At 40.6% G+C, this 19,759-nt stretch overlaps 1 protein-coding gene across 1 annotated transcript in view; it reads left to right on the forward strand.

The window, feature by feature from the left end:
- MYO3A (myosin IIIA) overlaps positions 1 to 19,109 on the forward strand; it is a 298,186-nt gene extending 279,077 nt beyond the window's left edge. The window contains exons 34-37 of the mRNA XM_073334312.1: positions 7,083 to 7,192; positions 12,564 to 12,604; positions 17,022 to 17,165; positions 18,842 to 19,109. Of these exons, the coding sequence (XP_073190413.1) occupies positions 7,083 to 7,192; positions 12,564 to 12,604; positions 17,022 to 17,165; positions 18,842 to 18,956 (410 nt within the window). The 3' untranslated portion in view covers positions 18,957 to 19,109. The remainder of the gene's footprint in view (positions 1 to 7,082; positions 7,193 to 12,563; positions 12,605 to 17,021; positions 17,166 to 18,841) is intronic.
- Positions 19,110 to 19,759: the final 650 nt, after the last annotated feature.

Raw genomic sequence — 19,759 nt, forward strand, 5'->3', positions numbered from 1 at the left:
TTGCTGGGCCTGCAGGGGGAGTTATATTTACTGACCCTTCTTCAAGCTTTTCTTACTTAGGCAGTAGGTACTTTACTCTTTCAAACTAATGCACAGATGCTTACCCCAGTTTCTAGAGAATTCTGGCTGCCTTGCTCAGAACACATGCAAACAGCTGTGGACATAGGTGCCAACCCTGTGGGTGCTCCGGGGCTCAAGCACCAACCAAAAAAAAAGGGGATGCTTAGCACCTGCAGAGCCAGATTAATCTTTTGTGGGCCCCAGCACCTGCACCATGACTCCGCCCCCACTCTGCCTGTGCTCCACCCCACCTGCCGCTTGTGTGGGTTGAGGAGGCAGAGAGGAGCACCCACCAGCTAAAACAAAAGTCAGCACCTGTAGATGGTCCAAAACCTGAAGCCTATATACTTTCTTTCTTTTTTTTTTTTTTTTGGTCAGTCGGTGCTTTGCCTGAATAAGGGCGAAGTAAGGAAGTATGAAGGCCTTTGAGTTAACTCTCTCACCTCTGTTTAGTTTTTGTTGTTTGGTGCCAGACAATACAACAAAATTGTAGATTCAGTTCCCTAACAGAACTGTTAAACATTTCTTAACATTAACTGCCAACCATCCTACTCACATACTCAATCGCTGAATTGGCCACCTTGATCCTATATAAATCGATGCCATACTTTTGGAGTCCAAACTTGTCCTCCTTAAACATTTGAGTATCACTTGCACAAACATAAATTTTGATAGGGTGTTTCATGCCCATATAGCACAAAAGATTTGCCTTCCTGAGCGTAGATCACAGTGAATGCTATTGTAAGGTTCACAACAAAAATCTAAGTCACTAAAGCAAAACCTCCTTGTTTTAGCTATTGATTGTGATTGTATTCATGGTGTGCGCTCATGCTGTCTGAACAGAATCATATTACTTTTTAGCTGTTCAGCTGTATTCCTAATGGTAGAATCTCAATAAACGTAATGTTTTGTGTAATATCACCATCTTTTATTCTAAATTCTCCTTACCCTCTAAAATCTTTCCCCACTGTATGTTCCTAATGGTGGCCTGTTTGCATAACGTTAGCATAGGGGCAGCCATGGTGTATAGAGCGGAGAGTCAGGAAATGTAGCTTCTGTTCCTGATTGTGCTAATGACTTGCTGTCACGTAACCTTGAGCAAGTCACTTAACCTTTCTGTATCTCTGTTACCCCATCAGTAAAATAGAGATAATAATGCTCACCTGTCTTTGTAAAGTGCTATGAAACCTGGAGATTAAAAGTACCATATGAGTTCCAGTAGCACCTGAATACCACAGAGATAGGTGCTTTAGAAATATTTAAATTAGCTAGAAAGTATTATTTTTCCTTTCAAATATGCAGAAATAAAGCCCAGATGATCAGCTTCCCCTAGATGCACATGAAACCCTGGGCAAAATTATGCCATGGATAGACTAGACACCATGAGAGACCTTTTTCTGAGTAACAGACTCGAGAAGCAAAGTTTAATTGGCCTGATAGAAAGGGATGATTTTCCTCCTGCTTTCTGTCTCATTACCCACTGCAATGGTGTACTGAATGTCTGGAAAACAAGCAAACAGAAATTCATCTTCTCTAAGGTTCATGAGTCGAACTTGCCTTCCAACCAAAACCTAGTAAGTAAAAGTTCTCTGATAGTATTGACAACTAATGAAAAGCATATTTCATTACTCTATGCATAATGAGTTGTTCCATAGTACAAATACCAACTACAGTATTTGTATTTCATAAGAAAAGAACACACAAATCTAAGAGCAGAAAGAAATCTATTAACCGTTAGTTGACTCTCTGGGTAAGTGAACTAAATTCTGGGTAGGGCTAAATTCACCTCTGGTGTAACTCCATGTGAATCAATGGAGTTACATCTTGGATAATTCAAAAAATAAATTCAGACACATCTGTGGCTTTCTTTGGAACTTCACAAAGAAGGGAAATTCTTCTTATAGGTTATAAGGGTTATAATCTTAAGGGGCCTGCTGTTCTCCAGAATAATAATTCATTCCCCTTAACTTCTTTTTTCATAGTTTTTGGTGTCAATACTGCAGCATGTAAAGCCCCTGAAACCAACTTCCCCACTGCTATGGCCCCTAATCTCAATTACTACTAACACAAGTTCTCCTCTCAGTTACGCTGGTGTTCCTCAAATCTGGAGTTACTCCATTGACTTCAGATTTACACCAGTTGAACTGAAAGTAGAATTTGGCCTATCAGTTTGCATCTCCAAGGTATTGTAGTAATTGCACAGTTAGCCTCTGTGGTATGTAACAGGAAGTGATGTTTAGACAGAGAACATTTCTGTAGCAGCTGGTAGTGGCTAGTACAGGCTTGCCAGAATTGTGCTTAATCCCATTGGGGCTGAATATATAAAAGGAGAGCTCCATGTGATGAAAATGCGGGAAATAAAAGATTTCCAGATGCAGGAGATTTATAGGAGCTGGAAAAAATGGAGAAAGGCAGAAGTAACTTCAACCAGTTGAACCCTCATCTCATCCATGAAGCAAAGGCATGCAAGTCAAATTTAAATATGTATATAGACATTTATGTTGGCAGATTCTTCCAAATGATTTAGGTCTAGGTAAAAAGATGCTCTTGTAAGCAATATAATTTTCAATAATCAAAGCAAGTTGTCTTACTGAGACCTTATGATCGTTAAAATAATTTTTCTTGCGTGTAGGAAGAGTAATTTTCAGAGCAGCTATGCAGAGGAGTGACTCTTACAGCTAATTTCGACTGGAATAGTTTTCATCCGAAAGAAGAGTGTACTTTAGGTCTTTGACAATGATGATCTGTCAGATAAGATAATGAATAATGCGATAGCATGTTTGGTAATGATCTCTTGTGTGACTATAAAAACAACAGATCGACTTTCTTGGGCTTTTCCTAGTGCTCCACATTTTTGTTCATTTTTTCCAGATTTTCATGTGATCACAGCGGTCACTCAGATACAATTTTTGAAAATGTATAACAATTTTTATTATAGTTAAACTACTTTTATCATTTTAGGTTATCATTTCTGGTTTAGACTCCTGATGTGTTTTGCAATAAAATACAATGGGCTTGTCTCTACTCTAACTTCTGTGTAAGTCAACCATAAGTCCACTGCAGCCAACTGAATTGCCCCAGTGTAAAACCAGCATCATAACGAGAGTAGAATCAGTAGAGTAGAATGTATCTGTATTAGGCCCAGTAGATCTGTTTAAATGAAACTATGATTCAAATTTAATCTCAATTTAGTAAAATGAATTAGTTGTATGAAAATCTCATTGTCTAAAGTGAATTATCTGTACCCTGAGGTTGAAAAATACCATTGTTCTCTTAAAGGTAAAATGTTGAGATAATAGTCCATTCATTACATTAGGAGCAGTTTGCATTTCAGATAAGAAGCTGAAACAATAAATGGAATCATTACCCTATTACAGTTTAAATTAATATTATTCCTTCTGGCTCCTCAATATACCAGTGACCTTTACAAGCCTTTATTTATCACACATAACAAAAAACGTATACAGCTAATTTTCCAGGCGCCAACAATGATGATCATTTCTCATTATAACTATTTGTGCCACATTCTTAATTAAAAAGGTGTTATGATGTAGACAGAATAGATTTTACTTCTCCAGAGTAAAATAAATGTTTCTGGGAGCTATTAGAATATATCCACACTGCAGTTAGACACCCTAGCTGGCCCATGCCAGCTGACTCGGGCTTTTGGGAATCAGACTAAATGGCTGTTTAATTGCGGTGTATTCATTTGAGCCTGGGCCAGAGCCCAGGCTCTAGGACCCTGCAAGGTGGGAGGGTCCCAGAGTTAGGGGCTGCAGCCCGAGTGTGGATGTCCCTGCAGCCAGAGCCCTGTGAGCCCAAGTCAGCTGGCATGAGCCATCCACAGGTTTTTAATTTCAGTGCAGACATACCCTTAGAGAACAAAATGTATTCTTTCCTTCCTTACCCACTTGAGTGTTGTTAGCACTCTGGTTCATGGTCAAAACGCACTTCAGGTAGAACAGCAGTACTTCAATGGATTACCACTGCAGTGGAATATACTTTCAGTAGTTAGCAATGTGAATAAGCCATTGTGGGGCAGATTCTGTCCCCAAGTACAATATCCATGTATGGGCCAGGAAACTCAGAGGTTTCCCTCTGAATTCTTTTGTTGTGGGGCAGGGAAGACTAGGGGCCCAGCCTAAAACCCGGCAAGTCTTGAAGATATATTGTGACGCAATGCCATCCGTGCAGCGATCCTGTACTCTCATGTTCTCCCTTGGCTTTGCCCAGCTCCCTGTTAACAGGGCACCAATACAGCTTCACGGCTACAGGCCCCTCAGCAGTGCCTACCCTGGGGTCATCCCGGTGTGAAAGAAGCACCACTGCTGTCTTTATTAACTTTCCTGGGGTGTGGATGCTGAGTGCAAAGGGGATGGTGCTCATCTCCTGCCTCAGCCACTCCCCGTATACTCCTGGTTCCCCACACCCACAGAGTCCTCCATGGATTTAAAGGAAAGGGGACACTGATGTAGAGGTGCCTGGCTCTCCCTTTCCATGTGAAGAGACAATGATCCACGGTTCTTCTTTGCACAGAACCAAGGAAATGATCTGGCCTTGACATAGCTTTTGGACTAATCTTCCAGGGATTCACATTGTGCATGCGAGTGTTTAGACTGGGTGTGCAGGACCTCGACGGGTATTAATACTTACTACCCTTCAGTACAGAGAGTCCATATAAAAGCTTTGTGCTTTTCATGAAGCAATTTCAAGATGTCCAGAGAGCTTTTATTTTCTATTTTGTTTCATATTTACCAAACAGTGTAGCTCAGATGCCAATATCTAACGCTGAAATCCGAGCAGGCCAGGGGATGACAGTTCTGTTTTGTGACGACTGTTGATGTTTACAAATTTGGTTTCATTCTGCATTGGAATGAAAACAAAACCTTTTGAATGTTTTCATGAAACGGAAGTATGTGAAAAATGTCCGTTTTTGGGGAACAAAAAGGGCCAGTTTTTTATTTTAGGGGTCTCTCTCATGCCCTGGAACTTGGAACTCTTCCCATCAAAATCTTTGTCAAAACTGATCTGTCTCGGCAAAGTTTTGGTTTTGACAAAACCGCACCTTTGATGAAAATACGTTTTGTTAAAAATATTCTGACCAGCTTTATCTGTAATACTTTCCATTAAATATGGCGTGTGTTGCTCTGGTCATATCCACATTGGTGAAAAGACTGGAGAATGAGATAAGATAAATGCCTGATAATATTTCTTATGCTTTTACAGTTCTGGAAGTAACCATTTTTTTTCATGCAGGGTTGCTCACTTCTTACTTTTAAGAACATTAACAAGTGTAAATTCTGCTCTTTTCTTGTCTCCAAGAATCACCCTTTTAATAGACTTTTAATGGGCCTCCTGGCATTAGCAGTATCCCATTCAGTGAAGGACATGTTTATGTGTTACTTGCTTTTCAGTAGCATACATGAATAAGTCTTTAGAGGTGTTTGGTTCATATAAAAGAGGAATGTACATAACAAAAATAAAGACATTAGGCCTGATTCTCATTCTCATGATTTCTACCTGCCAACCAATGTTCAGTTTCTTACGAATGCCTGTAAGGTGCAGGTTACAACTACAGGGAGCCCTGGCTTTAGTATGTGATAAAGGAACAGAAAGCCACTGTTCAGTGAGGTGAAATAAATTAGATCCCTGTTAGCTATATTTTCTTATATTTAATTATATATTTAAGCTATATTTAATTATACTAGATTAAGTGACAGATAATTAGAGAGACTGGAAGATGAGCTTGTAGTTGAATCTACAGATAAATGCTCCCAACTAGGACACTAAAAAATCTGAGCACTTAAACAGTGGCTAGAAGTAAGCCTATGTTCTAGTCACGGGTATTTTTAGTAGAAGTCATGGACACCTCACAGGCAGTAAACAAAAATTCACAGACCATGACCTGTCCATGACTTATACTATACCCCTGACTAAATCTTGGGAGTCCTGCGGGTGTTCGTAGGGGGGCCGTGGGTGCTTGCGGGCTGGTGTCCCGGGGGGGCACCGTGGGTGCTGGGAGGGTGGCAGCCTGGGCCGCAAGTGTGCTGGGGGGGGGTGGCCCAGGGGGTGCCGCAGGTGTGCGGGGGGGAAGTCCAGGGGGCACCATGGGTGCTCGGGTGGGAAAAGCCTGGGGCCCCCCGCTGGTGCTGGGGGCGGGAGTTGGTGGGGCTGGCAGGCTCCCTACCCAGCTTCTTGGGAGCAGCGACATGTCCCTCCCTAAGCTCTTAGCTCCACTCACTGCCAGATCCACAGTTCCCCTTCACCGGGAACCATGGCCAGTGGGAGCTGTGGGGGTGTTGCCTGTGGACAGAGGCAGCGCACGGAGCGAGGAGCTGAAAGGGAGACATGTTGCCACTTCTGGGGAGCCCCCCAAAGTAAGCACCACCCAGAGCCCTCACCCCCTCCTACACCCTAACCTCCAGCCCTGAGCTCCTCACCCAAACTCCTCCTGCTGCTGCTGGGGACGGGGCGGAGGCGGTGGCCTGCAACTGCCCCAGCAGCAGCCAGTGCAATTGGCCCAGGGGCAGCCACACCGGCCGCTGCAGAAGTCACTGAGGCCATGGAAAGTCACAGAATCTGTGACTTCTGTGTCCTCCGAGACAAACTCACAGCCATAGCTATAAGGAATTAAATAGACACGTTTCCATACAGGACAGGGAAAAGGACAAAGGGCACAGAGAAATACTTGATCACTGGCTCCCAGCATCTTTCTTTGAAACAGCCAGCATTAGCTCGTGTCAGAGAAATTGTTCCATACTAGATAGACCATTGATCTGTTCCAACATGACAATTTCTATGTGATCTATGTTCATGGGCATTGTTGAAGGTGGGTTTAACAGATCTACATTTCTTCCAAGTATGGTCCTGGAAATGTCCAAAACACTTCCTTTCTTTTTTAAGTGTTAAAAGTAGCTGAAAGTGTTTTTTCATTGTCAGATAAATATCTCTTTTGTTATGTTTTTGTGATGTACACTCATCCTGTGAATAAATGAACGAGTGTCTCTTGCTTTTTTTTACAGTTGCCACCAAATCAGAGGACTTTCATCCCCTACAGCGACCCCCAAGGAGACCGCGGAAACCCAAAACTTTAAATAATCCTGAAGACTCCACATACTATACTCTAATACATGTGAGCTTGACTAACTTTTGTGGGCAAAACCTGCCAGATTTATCTTGTCCAGCCAATGTTTTACAATGGGCAGACGACACTCCCTTCCAGTAAAAATTGATGGGCTACAATATTCAAATCCATAGCCAGATTTCAAACAAGATTCACACTTACTCTTTTTGTCTATTGTTGTATGCAGTGTTCTAGCCATGTTGGTCCCAGGATGTTAGAGAGACAGGGTGGGTGAAGTAATAAGACATTACCTTAACAGACAGACAAGGTGGGTGAAGTATTTATGTGACCTTTCTATCTAGGTATTTATAATGACAGCCATCACTGTAATTTATTTATAGATCTTGCCTGGAGAACAAATTTTAAAATATGCAGTGTTAGTATACCGCTCCCTTTACCAAATGTCAGATCACTATTTTGAAGGAACTGCATAAGACAGGCAACTCAGTAAACTAATGGATTTGACTGTCTCCATGTAAAGCCTTTGGTCCAAATTCAGATACCTGTGTCTGCTTTCCACTCTTGACTTTAATGCCATTCAACACAGAAAAAGGTAAGCAGAAAGACAGACATTTAAAAAAGCAGTTCAGAAGGTTCCTATAAAGAGATCAATTAAACACATTTGCTAGTGACATATGTATCTCACTGGTCTATTTTAACATCAGGTAAGAGTACAGTCGATTAAACTGGCTGTCGCAATTGGCCCCCTCTCAATGGAAATTATTACAAAGGAGCAGGATAAAAGAAGTTATCACTGAAACATTCATATTTTGAAATAGAGGTGGGCATTTGTTGAATAGGACCTGTTTCCTGGAAAACAAGTCTTGTGAGGTTTAGGACTTTTAAATGTAAAGCGTAACACACAATTCTGTATTTGGAGTTTTATGTGAAGAAATTAACATCTTAAAGTAAATGTGTCCTTGGTGCAAAGTGTATCCACAAAGCAGAAATCAAACAGGTGCAGAATCTTGGTACTTTATGAAAACTCATTTGTTATTTGTCTGACTTGGTATCAGCAAAAACTGGGCATCTCTGAACCTAGTTTTCAATAGTAGCTTTCAAAATATGAATTAACATTATTGTCAGTCAATTCTGTTTATTTTTCAAGAGTGAGTGAGCCTGTCTTGCTGACATTAGATGCAGTGGCAAAGTTTAAGGCCCAGCACCTGAGGGATGCAGATGAGTGTCTAGTTATCTGACAACAGGACAGGGAATCAGGAATTCCTTAGTTCTAAAACTCTTTGACCTTGATTACATCACTTAGACTGAATTTCCAAAAGAGTCCACTTTTTGTGTCTCCCTCTCTTTTTGGACTAGTCACCTAAACATGCAATTTACAGCAGCGCCAGGTGGCCACAACCCGAGATGAAGTCAATGGGAGCTGCAAATTCTCTCCTGTGATAATCAGTCTCTAGGGGTATGTCTACATTGCAATTAAAAACCCACAGCCGACCCATGCCAGCTGACTTGGGGCTTTGGCTAAGGGGTTGTTTAATTGCAGTCTCGATCTTTGGGCTTGGGATGGAGCCCATGCTCTAGGACCCTGCAAGCTGGGAAGGTCCCAGAGCTCAGGCTGCAGTTTGAGCCCGAACATCTACACCACAATTAAACAGCCCAAGTCAGCTGGCATGGGTGAGCCAAAGGTGTCTAATTGCAGTGTAGACACACTCTAGGTGTCTCAAACTGGGCATGCAAAAACTAGAGCTGGTTGAAAAATTTCATCAAAAGAGGTTTATCTTGGAAAATGTCATTTTGATTAAACCAAATTTTTTCACATAATCATTTTGATGATATTTAATTTTAAATAATTGGGGAAAAACATTTAGAAAATGTCAAAATGTCCCATTTAGACATGTTTGGAATGAAAAGTTTGTATTGTTTTGTTTTGAAACAAGTTTTCATTTCAGAATATACTTACTTGTTTTCTATATAAAATAAAAAGGGTTGAAATCTAAATGAAACATTCTGAATATATGAGAATAAAATCTTTCAACGGACCCAAACACTTTTTCTTCCATCATTTTGTTCTGTAAAAATTTTGAAATTTCGGCTTTTCCTCTCAACTTGGGACAAAAATAATTGAAATATTGAAAATGATTTCCAACCAGCTCTACCTACAATATTGGTGGATATCCTTGAAAATTTTGCTCTGACTCACTCTGCCTCACAGTCCCCACCTGCAAAAATGGGGATAACAACACGAACTGGTACATATCTCACACTATGTTCTCAGTATTAATTAACAAGCCCCATTCTGCCTTCACTTATCTCCATGCAACCCCACTGAAGTGCAGAGTGTTGCACAGGTGTAAATGAAGGCAGAATACGGCCTATTGATTTTTACAATGCTAGTAAGGGGGCAATAGCTATATTTATTTATAGTCATCCTATCACATTAAAAGGAAAGCTATCTTTCTGTACTTGTTTGTGAACTTAAGAATCTATGCCAGTGGTGGGCAACCTGCGGCACACGGGCCGCACACAGCCCATCAAGGTAATCTGTTGGCGGGCTGCAAGACAGTTTGTTTACTCTGACTCACAGGCACAGGCACGACCGCCCGCAGCTCCCAGGGGCCGTGGGTCGCCATTCCCGGCCAATGGGAGCTGCGGGAAGCGGCAGCCAGCACGTCCCTGCAGCCTGCGCCACTTCCCGCAGCTCCCATTGGCCGGGAACGGCGAACCGCGGCCACTGGGAGCTGCGGGCGGCTGTGCCTGTGGACAGTCAATGTAAACAAACTGCCTCACGGTCCGCTAGCGGATTACCCTGGTGGGCCGCAGGTTGCCCACCACTGATCTGTGCTATATCAGTTGCAGTACCCTAAATATGGTGTTTCTAGGAAAGGATCCTCATTTTCTTTTCACACTGGTTTTAAACCAGTGTAATTCGCTAGATTTCATGGAATTACTATTGATTTATATCAGTATAAGAAAGATCAAAATTAGGTCCATTCTAAACTTTAAAATGTATTACTTTTGAAAAGTCATGCTGTTCTAAATGCTGCGGCATAGCATTGCTTTCTCTGAAGAGAGAGAAATCTATTATAGTTTAGAAATTATTCACATTCTCAAATAACTCTCACTCCTCTGCATCTTTGGTGAGTATGTATCCCAATGGTAACATATTTCAGCAGAGTATACTGCTTATAATATATGGGCCCAGTACAGTTTTTTCTGAAAAGCCAGTGACAAAACTCCCATTGAATTTAGACTCGGACTTCAAGGCCTGATGGGACAATCATGATCACCTAGTCTGACCTCCTGCACATTGCAGACCACAGAACCTCACCCACCCACTCCTTTAGTAGACCCATAACCTCTGGCTGAGTTACTGAAGTTCTCAAATCATGATTTAAAGACTTCAGGTTTCAAAGAATCCACCATTTACTCTAGTTAAAAACCTGGAAGTGACCCATCTCCAAGGTGCAGAGGAAGGCGAAAAATCCCCAGTGTCTCTGCCAATCTGAACTGGGGCAAAATTCCTTCCTGGCCCCAAATATGGTGGTCAGTTAGACCCTGATCATCTGGGCAACACCCACCAGCCAAACAGCTGGGAAAGAATTCTCTGTAGTAACTCAGAGCCCTCCCCATCTAGTGTCCCATCTCTGGACGTTGGGGATATTTGCTACTAGCAGCCACAAGGGCCACATGCCATTATAGGCAGTCTCATCATACCATTCCCTCCATAAACTTATCAAGCTCTGTCTTGAAGTCATTTGGGATTTTTGTCCCAACTGCTTCCCTTGGAAGGCTGTTCCAGAACTTCACTCCTCTGATTGTTAGAAACCTTCATCTAATTTCAAACCTAAACTTCTTGATGGCCAGTTTATATCTCTTTGTTCTTGTGTTTACTTTGGCGCTTAGCTTAAATAACACCTCTCCCTCCCTGGTATTTATCCCTCTGATGTATTTATAGAGAGCAATCATATTTCCCCTCAGTAGGGTGACCAGATGTCCTGTTTTTATAGGGACAGTCCCATTTTGGGGGACTTTTTCTTATATAGGCGCCTATTACCCCCCACCCCCCGTCCCGTTTTTTCACAGTTACTATCTGGTCATTCTACCCCTCAGCCTTCTTTTAGTTAGGCTAAACAAGCTAAACTCCTTGAGTCTCCTATCATGATATAGGTTTTCCTCCTAGCAGCTCTTCTCTGCATCTGTTCCATTTTAAATTCATCTTTCTTACACACGGGAGACCAGAACTGCACACAACAGTCAAGATGAGGTTTCACCAGTTCCTTGTATAATGGTAATAACACTTCTTTATCTCTACTGAAATACCTCACCTGATGCACCTTGGACTGCATTAGCCTTTTTCATGGCCTCATCACATTGGTGGCTCATAGTCATCTGTGATCAACCAATATACCCAGCTCTTTCTCCTCCTCTGTCCCTTCCAACAGATATGTCCCCAGTTTGCAGCAAAAATTCTTATTGTTAGTCCCTAAATTCATGAACTTGCACTATTAAATTTCATCCCATTTCTATTATTCCAGTTTTCAAGGTCATCCAGATCTTTTTGTATGATATTCTGGATCCCCTCTTGATTGGCAATACCTCCCAACTTTATGTCATCCGCAAATTTTACTGGCACACTCCGACTTTATGTGCCACTGACATTAATGAAAATGTTAAATAAGATTGGTCCCCGCAAGACCGATCCCTGAGGAACTCCATTAGTAACCTCCCTCCAGCCTGAGAGTTCACCTTTCCGTATGACCCGTTGTAGTCTCCTCTTTAACCAGTTCCTTATCCACCTTTCAGTTTTCATATTAAACCCCATCTTCTCCAGTTCAACTAACAATTTCCCATGTGGAACTGTATCAGATGCCTTACTTAAATCCAGGTTGATTAGATCTACTGCATTTCCTTTGTCTAAAAAAATCAATTATTTTCTCAAAGAAAGAGGTCAGGTTGGGCTGGCATGAGCTGCCTTTTGTAAAACCATGTTGTATTTTATCCCATTTCATGAGAATGGGTTTGGGCCTCCTCACAGTGAATAGCTAATACCCATATAAACTAGCATCGAATATATAAAAGTCTGCCTAAATTGGACAGCGTTCGTCAATTTTATTAAAGCAGATATAGGATTTGGAAGTTTGATTTTCCCCTCCTTCTTCTGATTACAGTTTCTTTTATTTGTGCACAGTATAGTTACCAGTACTAGCTGCAATCTCTTATACAGATAAACAAGCACAAAGATTATTAAAAACTGCTACAGCACATAATTTGTCAAGCAAAAAAAAAGTATGTAGTTTTCTTCATAAGAATTATCTGAAAGTCTCGTATTTCACATGCCCATGTATAGGACCTTTGCGTAAAAATGCTCCTGTGTTTAAAAAAAGTGACACAAATTTTTAAAAATTGCTTGATGTTTTCTTAGAAATCAATCCAAGAAGAAAAACGGAAACCAAGAAAAAACAGGTAATTTTTTCTTCTGTATTTACTTATCCCACAGTAATTGTTATAATGCTCCAGAAACAGTGTTTAGCTGCCCTGTCAACAAAGTAAAATCAAGAGTTAAGAAAAGGATATAGTTATTTGATGATACACAGGAAAGTACCATTTACAAGTTAAAATTATGCCATTGTAAAGAACAAAATACATTATAGAATTTGGTCAAATGTTTTTACTCGTACGTGAGTCTTTTGCAATGGCAATACAAGCATAATAATAAACGAAGACACAGTCTAGCACAAAGACAGTTCTAAATCAAAGAAATAATTGAGGCTGCTTAAAATTCCAGTTCAAAACAGGTGAGCAACCAATCACTTCATTAGCAAAAATCCAAAGAAGGATGGAGCTCCCCTTCTGAGAAACAACCACTTAGAAATATAAAAACCACAAACAGAAACAATTTATATAGTCATAAGAAATAAGAAAACCAAAATGCCCACTGTCATTTCAATAGTAAAGCTTTTCTCACTGTGTAATTGAAATACTTTGGTGGATATCCACATGCATATATTTTCTTGGAGCTATATACACCTCTACCCCGCTATAACGCTGTCCTCGGGAGCCAAAAAATCTTATCGCATTATAGGTGAACTTGCTTTGATCCACTGGAGCGCGCAGCTCCGCCCCCGCGGAGTGCTGCTTTACCGCATTTTATCCGAATTCGTGTTATATCAGGTCGCTTTATATCGGGGTAGAGGTGTCTATGCAGATCTCTCTATGGTTCTGGCAAATATTCAGCACATAGCTTCTGGCAAAGATTAAACCCACAGCTTTGCCCCACATATGGACCTGTACTTATGCTTTTTGTGCTGCTTCCCTGTGACCGTCCACTCCTGAATATACTTCTTAGGCTACATCTATACTAGGAGCACTTCACCAGTATTGGAATACTGGTAAACTATACTGGCAAAGCAGTCCTAGGGTGGACACAGCTATACCAGCAAAGCTGTGCTTTTTACTGGTATAGTAAAACCACCCACTGTAAGGCAAGCAAACTATACCCGAAAATTCGAATGTTGCTGGTAGAACAGTGTGCCATCCCCTCGAGTTACCTAGTGGCCATGCCCCAGTGTTCCCAACAACAGCATCTACACTAAGGGCTTCTGCTGGTCAGACTCAGGGATCATATCTCTTCACACCCCAGACTGAAATACCGATGTCAGCAGAAGCCTATAGTGCAGACCTGGCCTTAGTTGTTCCTTTACTTGACATATAATAGCATGGGGGCAGTGGTCTATTCATAAAGCTCAGTGCTGTGTGATGCTGAATGCCCTCAGCTCCCATTGAAGGCAGTGGGAAAAGAGGACATAACACCTTGCATGAGACACTCAATACCCTGCATGATTGGAAACACCAATCCGCAGCTGAAGCTGCAGGATGCAAACTTCATATAGAATATATCTAAAACCAGGACATATATATTTGAGAGAATGTAGTAAAAAGGTAAAGAGGTAAAAAAGGATACTCCCCTTTAAGAGTTTGGCTGGAGGCTACAGCTTGCAGCCTAGGGATAATCAAGGAGGCCCTGTCCTCCTGGGGGCTGACCCAGTCCTCCTGGGGGCTGACCCATATAAACAGGAACAGGAAGTGGAGCAGGGGAAAGAGAGAGGGAATAGAAGCCAGGCAGGCTGCAGTGGGGTGGTAGTTACTCTCTGAGGCACTATGAGACCAGCCTAACCTGCCTCACAGACTTGGGCATGGACTATCAGCTTGGGAGCCTTGATCTACAGTCCTAATGAACTGTTTGTTACAATGGTTCCTGTCCTGAAGTCTGATTAAAAAGGGGACATGGTATTGTGTTAATATGTGTTGGTTTCTTCTTGGCTGGGCAGTTAAATCTATTGCTGCTCCGCTTGGGGAAACTAAGGAGGGGCATACCTGCAGCATCACACTGAGCCACAAGCTAGCATGCAGGAACTGCAAACACCTTTACAATCAATAAAATGCAACCACATGCTTAAGCTCAGTCTTGCATTCAGCTATATTTCAGCCACTAGTTACACTGCACGTTAGATGACCCATTTGGTGTAGCAGTAAGTTTAGTTTTTGTATTTCGAGCTCTTCACTCAAGGACCCCATTATGCATTTCTGGTTTAATTTATGTCTGTGTCGCCACATGACACTGTCAACTCTAGATCACAGATCTGCTTGTAGTGCCAGTTGTATCTTGGAAAATTTCTAAATATAGGGTTTCTCCCAGTCAGCTCCTCTTCTGGTGAGTTATTTGACCAGTTCATGTCTGGACAAGAAATTTACTCATTGGACCTGAATTTCTTCTCACTTACACCAGTTTTATACCACTATTGCTACTGAATTCAAGGAGTTACTTCTGATTTACACTAGTATGAGAGAAGAATCCTGCCCAGTGTCTTTCAAGTCACCCTTAGGATTTTTTTTCCTAGTCATTTTAAACTGTGTGATTTTCAAATTGTGTGTTTCCTTAGGCACCCTGAAGCAATGCATGCGAAGAATGCTTGTGCTCATATATACGATCTCCAACAGTACACTGATATATACTATTTGTTATTATTATATATATTCCAGTAGTATCTGAGGCCTCTTTCAGTAACAGCATCCCATTCTGCTAGGTGCTGTAAGTTTCAGCATCTTATGGCATGCCTGTCTCCCTAGAGTTTCAGCAGCAGCATGCCAATCCAGGTGGTGGCATGCCCCTGCCTGCTTCAAAATATTGTAGTCCCTTCTCATCTTCTCTACAAGAAATTTCCATTTCTTAAACATTAACTTATTTAAAGAGAATTCTTGGGCTTGCTAGAGGATGGACTGACAGCTCTAGAAACTAAAGGCCTCTGAACACAGCATAGGAATAGCCTGGGAAGAAGTCGTGCATTTTTTCTATATCATCCCAATCACATGACACACTTTTGACCTGGAGAAATTACTCTCTAGGTCCGTTCAATCCTTTCTCTGTCTGCTGAGACTGGCAAGAAGAGTGCTGAATAACACGATCCTGGCCACTAGGATGTGTACTGAGGTTGGCAACTCATTTCATATACTGTATGTTACAAAACCTCTCCAATGGGTAACAACTTTCAGATAAATAAATAGCTTGAGCAAGATATATAAATAGGGGACATGGAAAGAAAGTCCCTGTGTCACACTGCAGATCGCCTGAAAAATCCAATTCCCTAGCAGTTTTCTTCTTTCTCACCCATGATCTGAAAGAGTTAAATATACAGATGATTATCTTCTTGTTACTTATGGATCAATGTAATCCATTCATTTCTAAGCCCAAAGTCCTCCAGAGAGTGTCACAAATCTACTGATATCCCTAAATTCTAGAGCTTGAATTTGAATCTCTTGAACTAGCTGAACATGGCCTATTAAATCGTGTCCTAGAGTACATTTTTGTGGTCAAAGAATAAATCCCTAAAAACAGGTGATTATAATGGAAGTACTAACAGAATTTTAAATTATATCAGTAAGAATGACAGGTTTCAGAGTAACAGCCGTGTTAGTCTGTATTCACAAAAAGAAAAGGAGTACTTGTGGCACCTTAGAGACTAACCAATTTATTTGAGCATAAGCTTTCGTGAGCTACAGCTCACTTCATCGGATGCATACTGTGGAAAGTGTAGAAGATCTTATTATGTACACACAAAGCATGAAAAAATACCTCCTCCCACCCCACTCTCCTGCTGGTAATAGCTTATCTAAAGTGATCACTCTCCTTACAATGTGTATGATAATCAAGTTGGGCCATTTCCAGCACAAATCTGGAAATGGCCCAACTTGATTATCATACACATTGTAAGGAGAGTGATCACTTTAGATAAGCTATTACCAGCAGGAGAGTGGGGTGGGAGGAGGTATTTTTTCATGCTTTGTGTGTACATAATAAGATCTTCTACACTTTCCACAGTATGCATCTGATGAAGTGAGCTGTAGCTCACGAAAGCTTATGCTCAAATAAATTGGTTAGTCTCTAAGGTGCCACAAGTACTCCTTTTCTTTTTATCAGTAAGAATGGCATTGCTGAAAACTGTCCAGTAACGTTAGATCTCTAAATCTCAGAACTGCCTTGAGATACCCAGGTGCACATTGATACATTTACAAAATCAGTCACAACTCATGCATGCACAGATATAAAAGCTGATTCTACAAAGTACTTGGCATGTGATTATATATTTGCTGGTAAATTCAACCGTAAATTATTAGTTCAAAATTATAAACATCTGAATTTTCGTTAGTTACATCTCCAGGACCAGATTTTTGTGCTTATATAATTTTCTACCACAGTCAACATATCAAAAGTCCTCAGATATTGGCTGATAAGGAAAATGAAAGTTGTGATTCATTACTTTATTTTCGCTGGGAAAATGTTGCAAAACAGAATTGGTGATTTACAACTTCTGTATATTTACAGTCTGGGCAAGGTGCTAGATTTAGAAGATTTCTATTACCAAGAAATTTCATCAAGTGAGTCCATATCAAATGATAGTAATTCCAGCACAAGAGAAAAGAGGCCACCAGTGGAGCTCAGAGATTCATCTTTAACTATTACTGAAGGGTAAGTAATACCAAATAATAGTAGGAACAAAAGAAATGCTGTGTAACCTACTTTAAAAAGTTATGGATGCAAACTTATTTTTGTACATTTCATACTGAAGACAAAAGTATATGCATTCAAACTGTCTATAAATCAACTAACTATTTATTGTGGAATCTTGTAAAATAATAATTCTAGGAATTAGAAAAATGTATATATGCTTAGCTGAAAAATTCCTTTCTTCAAAATAAGGCCCCAAAAGAGTACAAAGAGTCTTCAGCCCTGTTTGCAATTTTGGGAGCAGAACTCTGGCGAGACAATCTCAATCATACAGCCATTTTGCTGAAGAACCTGCCAATTTTGTTCTGACTCCACAGCTCCAGATAAGGTGGACAGACCTCCTTGCTGTACGTCTTTGAATCTCAAACTTTTTGTCAAACTAAAGCAAAATCTAAAAGTTAAATTTCTGTTTCAATTAGGATTGTGTGGCTCTATGCCAGACTTTTAGCCTAACTTTTGGAGCCGAGACACCTGGTTCTTGACTTCCTTTTTTTCCTATTGCACTGAAACAACACATGCCCCTACACTCAGCCTCTGCTTGACACCAGTATGATAAACAAGCAAGGGAAAATCCTGAAGGGAATACCTGGTTCATCAGCCTTCTACCTACACAGATTTTTCAGGTCATTAATTGCATGTGACCTTTTGCCTCTTCACTCAAAATGCTTTTGTGATATGCACCAGTAGGCTAGGAGCCTGATTGTGCTCTCACTTAAATCAATGAGATTTTTGCCACTGAACACAGTGGAAACCGGTGCAAGGGGTAAGAATGCATGCCTTATTAGGATGCTCTGCTCTGATGTTAATCTGCGGTAACTGTCTTGGAGTAACTGGAGTAACTCCAGATCTACTGTGTGTAACTGAGAGCAGAATTTACCCCCGTTCATGGTTTATTACTTAAGTATCAACTACAGTTCAACATTCAGTGGCCACTTCAGTCAGGCTTCTTGTGTGAGTAAGGCGAGTATGATTGAGTCCTAGAGAAAGTGAACGCTTTTACTTGTTTGTTGGCATTTGGAACTGTACACTGCACCCCTAAGTGTAGCTCATCAAACACGTCAATAGTTAATTCAAAATAATGTATACTTTCCAAACAATGGTTTTATGGTTAATCGCATTACATAGGAATGACCTTGGTCCAGTTAGCTAGGTCTGCTGTCTAAATGGAAGACCAGCTTTCAAAAATTAACCTTGCCACTTGAAAACCGTAAGCTGGGTTCTATACTGTGACCTTTGCAGTGTCCAGTCTGAAACAGTGGAACAGATCCTCAGCAGGTATAAAACAGGAGTAGCTCCATTTATGTCAATGGAGCTACCTGATTTACACCAGCTGACAATCTGATGCAATGTCTAACAGGCAGGAATTACCCCCAAAGCCTTGCCTGTTGTCCTGACATTTTTGCTATGTCCTTAATAATTCCTCCCTTTTTTGAAAAAACAGGTTTTCTTTGAGCATTCCTCTGTTCTGCTAACATGTATTTGCTCTGGGGTGCCAGATCTATTCCGCAGAGTAGGAAGAGACCTAGAAAAGGCAGCTGTTTTTTCTGAGGTTGAAGGTTAAGCAGTTGATTAGCAGTGTTTGCTGAAGTAAATGTTTTGACTTTAATTTCTAAAGCGCTTCTGCATTTAATCCCTAGGTCAAGGGTTGCAGAGAGCCCCCTGGACGAGAGCAAAACTGAAGATAATCCCTATGACTACAGAAGACTGCTAAGGAAAACCTCTCAGCGCCGGCGCCTTATCCAGCAGTTGTAGCTGCTGCTGCCATTTGGATTTTATTAGCATAATCTTTTTTTATGATTTTGTACCGTATGCTTCTTTTTTTGTATTGTTATCTCTAATATTTCAGGTTTACAGTGACTATGAATTATTGTAGTTTACAGCCCAACACTGTTTTAAAGGGACACTGTCAAGTTAAAAATTGTATATTGAAAAAGAATCTTGCTGAGGTTACTTATTAATATACTTTAGATTACTAAAATTGAAATAATTTTTGAAAACAAATGTACTTACTGTGTATTGTTTTCCTTTTTAAATTTCTCTCATACAAAATAGACTAGTCAGTTTCTGTTTTGTTTATAATCATTTCCTAGTCAATTGAGTTTTCAGGTTCCCATGCACTCGCACAATACTAACACAAAACTTTTTTTTTAAATAAATTACTTCACTGGATTTTTTTAAGAATTCCAAAGAAGAACTTCTTTTGGTTTTAGATCTACAATACCTACATTTGGGGCCAAATCTGCATGTCAAAAGTGTCCCTTTAATACAAACAAATGTAAATTGTTGTTTGGTAGTATATTATAAACCGATTTATTTTCTTATTGACTTTAACTACAGTAAAGCTACCGAGGGACAGTGTTTAAAGGTCAATATAGGATGTATATTCTTTGAAATGTTTATATACAGGGAAATATAACCACAACTGTCTCTTCTACCTGTGAGCTTTGTGGCTAAATGTTGAACTCTGAAATCTTGTTTGCTTTGTTCTCCTTTTTAAATTTGCATTGGATTTTTAGGACTCTTAATCTCAGAGAGACTGAGAAATGGCTAGGAAA

This window comes from Lepidochelys kempii, chromosome 2, assembly GCF_965140265.1.
Source record: "Lepidochelys kempii isolate rLepKem1 chromosome 2, rLepKem1.hap2, whole genome shotgun sequence".
Taxonomy (NCBI): domain Eukaryota; kingdom Metazoa; phylum Chordata; order Testudines; family Cheloniidae; genus Lepidochelys; species Lepidochelys kempii.